Source organism: Lycium ferocissimum, unplaced genomic scaffold (genome assembly GCF_029784015.1).
Source record: "Lycium ferocissimum isolate CSIRO_LF1 unplaced genomic scaffold, AGI_CSIRO_Lferr_CH_V1 ctg29942, whole genome shotgun sequence".
NCBI lineage: Eukaryota > Viridiplantae > Streptophyta > Magnoliopsida > Solanales > Solanaceae > Lycium > Lycium ferocissimum.
The window spans coordinates 1-4583 of NW_026725299.1; the positions used below are offsets into that span (position 1 = coordinate 1).

A 4583-nucleotide genomic window follows, 5' to 3' on the forward strand; every position below is an offset into this window, starting at 1 on the left:
TTGTACTCCGGCTTCAATCATATACATTTATCATTTAACACTCTATCTTTGATTATGGTTATATTTGTTACTTTTCAGCTTTACATACTCGGTACATTTTAGTGCGGCCCCCATTCTCGGGAAATTTCTTCCCAGCCACTGAAGTCTAGAGACGCGTTTAAATTGATACGCGCGAGCGTGGGATCTGCTCATTTATTCTGAGTCAGCTCCATGATCAGAACTATACTTTGGTATATGCCCCCATTTTGTCATACATTGTGTTCATATGCTTATTTGGGTACGGCGGGGCCCTGTCCGTCTTCGATTACTGTTATGTATGTTAGAGCACATGTAGACATGTATGTGGGTTATGGCTATGTACGTACGGTATATGTATATGTGATATGTTAGGCGTTTCCCACGGCAGCGCTAACGGCTTGCCTATATATGTGTATGCGGATATGTTGGTATTTTTACGCGTGCGAGTTTATTTTAGTTAGTAAGAAAAACGAGAGGAAACTCGCCAAATTTTCTAGATATTTGAGTTACTATCTTTGGGCTTTTGGTACGTACGGGTGCCCGGGTCAGGTAGCTAGTCGACCTACGGGGGTGAGTCGGCTGACACTAGGTATCATTTACCTTAGCAACCATTCTATAAATCCTTTCTATCATATTAAAAAACTATCAACATCATCATACTTATGGGAAACTCTGATCCCATCATAGCTACTTGGAATTCAACTCTTGGAGTGAAATGATTGAATAACAAATGATTATAGGCTTATATCACTTCTTAGAACACTCGTGAGACTAATGAAATGAAGTCACTGCACTTGCAAAGCTCTAGACCACATAGTTCGCATGATAAACGAAAAATGCATATCGTGTCGTAGTGGCGAATTGAGGAATAGCCTTACATCCCTTTTAGTCGACCTCTAATGAAGATGGCAGAATCAACCTTCTCCCCAAATCAGTAAATAACAAGGAAAAGAAGGCTAGGATCAATGAAAGGAGCACACCAACTAGCTAATGCGCGACAAGCTTGTTCTGTGGCAAATCAGACAGTATGTCCCCTGTTTCTTTTATATCCCTTACGTCAAGAACAAAATTAAGACAACAAAAATCAACAACTATATGTCTAGCATATGAAGAACAACAAGAACAGCCGCTCAAAATGTCACACAACAACACCCTTAACCCAACTTCAACATAGCCACGTCTATTTGTAATTTCATAGCTATCCAACCCATCTAAAGCTCTATTAAGCTCAAATACATGGAGAAGAATGATAATCTTACCTTGGATTACAAGAATCAGTCCACTTATACCTTTCTTCAACTTGAAGTAACTTCAATTCCACAACACCAAAGGGAAGAACAAGCTAAACTAACATCATAAGAACTTTTAAAGGAGAAATCACTTCCCGACCTTGGAGAACTTCACTTGGATGGTAGGGAACTGCCTTGGGAGTGTTTGGAGAGGGTGAGGATCAGTTTTGATAAAAAAAATGAGGTTAAATGGGGTCTCCACCGTTTATATATAATTGGATAAGTTTCCACCGCCTATGTGGGTCCCAAAGGGGGCTTCTGTACGCGATCCCATGATAATATGAATATATCTCTACTCTGATGTCGTATCGAAGAACGACTTGAAGCATTGGAAACTAGACTCATAGACCTTCAGTTTGGTGGGTGAATCTACCCCGTACCTCAGTATATTGGGAGTAAAGGTCGGTGATATCAAACCCAAATTGCAGTAAACTTATGAACGTAACTTATGATAACTTTTGCCGACTTTTGTTTTACAACTTGCTTGACTTCAACACTTAATATATTACTATTAAGTGATTCAAATACCTCATAACATGACATTGTTGGAGTTTTAGTTACTCCTAGTATTCCCCCAAAAGTATGGGTTATAACATCGGCCCGTACCTCCAATGTACGGTCCGTAAGTCACTCCATAAGTTAGAAATTAAGCGAAAATTCACTCGCTTCGGTTCGTTTGACCTCTAAATCTTGTGATACTTACTTAACATTGATATTAAATCATAATTATCCTTTCTAATTTCATCAAACTTTCAAGTTCACCATGACTTACTCACGACGGATTCTAACACCAAAGTTTGGGGCGTTTCGTAGTATATCTATGTCTTGTCTGATTTTTTGTGGCCATATCGACTCTCAATTGCCTCCCAAGTGCAGATGCTAATGAAAATATGGATTCTTTTACAAAGTAATTTCCAGGGAAATATGGAATATATATCCATGAAACCATGATTGATTTTTTTCTTCCAGATCAAACACAGAATCCCATTTTAATCTTTGAACTTGATGCAAAAGGAAAGCTTCAATAATAGATTAACATAATATTCCAACAACGATACTCGAATAAACACAAATCTATTTTGTAGCAAACAAATATTGCACTCACCCTTCAAAGAATTCGAGAAAAGAAGTAAACTTGAAAGCATTTGATTGAACAATATTATAGAATAATTAGCTATTTTAAAATGATGTTTCACTAAAAGAAAGGAAATAATATATGATCATTTATTTAACCATTCATTTATTTCGTAATGTGGCTCTAGAACAAATTCATTGGTCAACGATAATTATTAGTATAAGTTTAATCAAAACGAAATTGCTGCATTGGAAAACCTTTCAGAACCACGAAACACCGAATACTTAGTCCACTACGGAGTTTAACTAGCGAGGAATAAATTTTTGGATACAATCAAAATGAAAAGGTAAATCCCATGAAATAAAGTGACAAATCTGTTTATGATTTTTTTAGAATCATCAGGCTCCAAAGTGAATGAATTTTATCTGGTATAGAATACATGATGGAAGATGGAATTATGAAGAAATATCCTAAAGATGTGGTCATTCATATACTTTTGAGGCTTCCAGTGAAATTTCTCTTGCGATTCAAATGTCTCTCCAAAACTCTTTGCACTCTCATACAATCTTCAACTTTCATCAATATTCATCTAAACCGCACAACAACTTCGACAGATTATAATATTCTCTTGAAGCGCTCCGTCAAAGAAGATGTTGAAAGGGATAAAGCTATATTTTCTTTTCTATCTAGTGATGGTGATGATTATCCGAAATCCATTTATCCAGATCTAGATGTGCCATATATAAAAAGCCGTTTTAGTATTTCCCATGATCTTCTCTTCGGTCCTATCCATGGTTTGATAGCTCTGATGGTTCCAACTACCACCATCTTGTTCAATCCATCTACTAGAAATTATAGACTGCTCCCGTCTAGCCCTTTTCATGTTCCGAAGAATTTCACTCGATTGGTAGAAAGTGGCGGTTTTGGTTTCGACACCATAGTTAATGATTTCAAAGTTTTTAGAATTATTCGAGTTTACACGGAAGATCGTTACGGGTACCCTGAAATGGTAGAAAAAAAGGTTGAGATTTATGAATTGGGTATTGATATTTGGAGAGAATTGGATTATGCTGATCAACAGTTGTCCAGGTTATTCTGGTCGACTTCTTCTATGTTTTATAAGGGAGCTTACCATTGGATTACAACTTCAAAAGAACACGAACCAATAATTTTTTGTTTTGATATGAGCACTGAAATTTTTCGTAATATGAAACCCCCTAATACTCGTGAATTTTCAAATGGAACACTTCATAGCCTCCTCATCTTGTCTGAGTGTCTAAGCTTGACTTGTTACCCCTGTCTAGGGGCCATGATTGATCCAACAACAGATTTGATGGAAATTTGGATAATGAAAGATTATAATGTTTATGAGTCATGGATTAAAAAATACACAATTACTGGTCTTCCTACTGAATCCCCATTAGCGGTATGGAAAGATTATTTATTGCTTTTTCAAAGCAAAAGTGGATATTTGATGTCATATGATTTTAATTTGGATGAAATCAAGGAATTGAATTTCCACAGTTTGTCTACCAAGTATCCCGAGTTATAATTTACAAAAACCTTGACTACAATTCCCAAAGGAAGCCAAAAGTAGTACACAAGTGCAAAACTTTTAGGGAAGTATAACTCGCTCTCAACTCTAGCTTGATAAGATCTTTCACCGTGAAGATATAAATTCTTTATTTATGGCAAATGAACGCTTTTCAAAAAATATGTCATTTTTGTTTTAAATTAGTAGGATAGAGCTTTTCCTTTCTTCTCCATTTTTGTATCCCGTTCTTTGTTGAGTTTGCATTTTGCACTCTCCATAATAAGTATTTATATTATCAAGTTTTTAATCAAATATTAATTGAATACTTATCTTTGATTATTAGTACGCGAAAAGATTTTTGTAATTACACAACGCATAGTTAAATTTCTTTTAGTTTTTCTAAAATGGAAATAAAAATAAAATTTTATTGTTAATACACTGAACAAATAAAATAAACTAAGGGATTATTTTTTTTAATCTTTTTAGTGCAAAAGAAAGCACTTTTGTTACATCCCATACTTTCAGAGAAGCACTTATTAAATTTGAACGTAAGTATGTCGAGCTATGGCTAAGTAAAACAACTTTGGATTATGAGGAACCAAGCATTATTAAGTATATCGTATGAGTAAAGGATGAAATACGATCTCGTATGTCGTAACCGAGAAGG

The 4583-nt window shown here is 35.4% G+C and overlaps 1 protein-coding gene across 1 annotated transcript; it reads left to right on the plus strand.

The window, feature by feature from the left end:
- The first annotated feature begins 2765 nt into the window (after positions 1–2765).
- LOC132043898 (F-box protein CPR1-like) lies at positions 2766–3934 on the plus strand. The gene has a single exon (XM_059434352.1). It carries the CDS (start codon positions 2822–2824, stop codon positions 3932–3934), a length of 1113 nt encoding a protein of 370 aa, XP_059290335.1. The 5' UTR covers positions 2766–2821.
- Positions 3935–4583: the final 649 nt, after the last annotated feature.

Bases quoted from the DNA above. Each gene is read 5' to 3' on its own strand.
- LOC132043898 (XM_059434352.1), top strand. From the start codon at position 2,822: ATGATGGAAGATGGAATTATGAAGAAATATCCTAAAGATGTGGTCATT.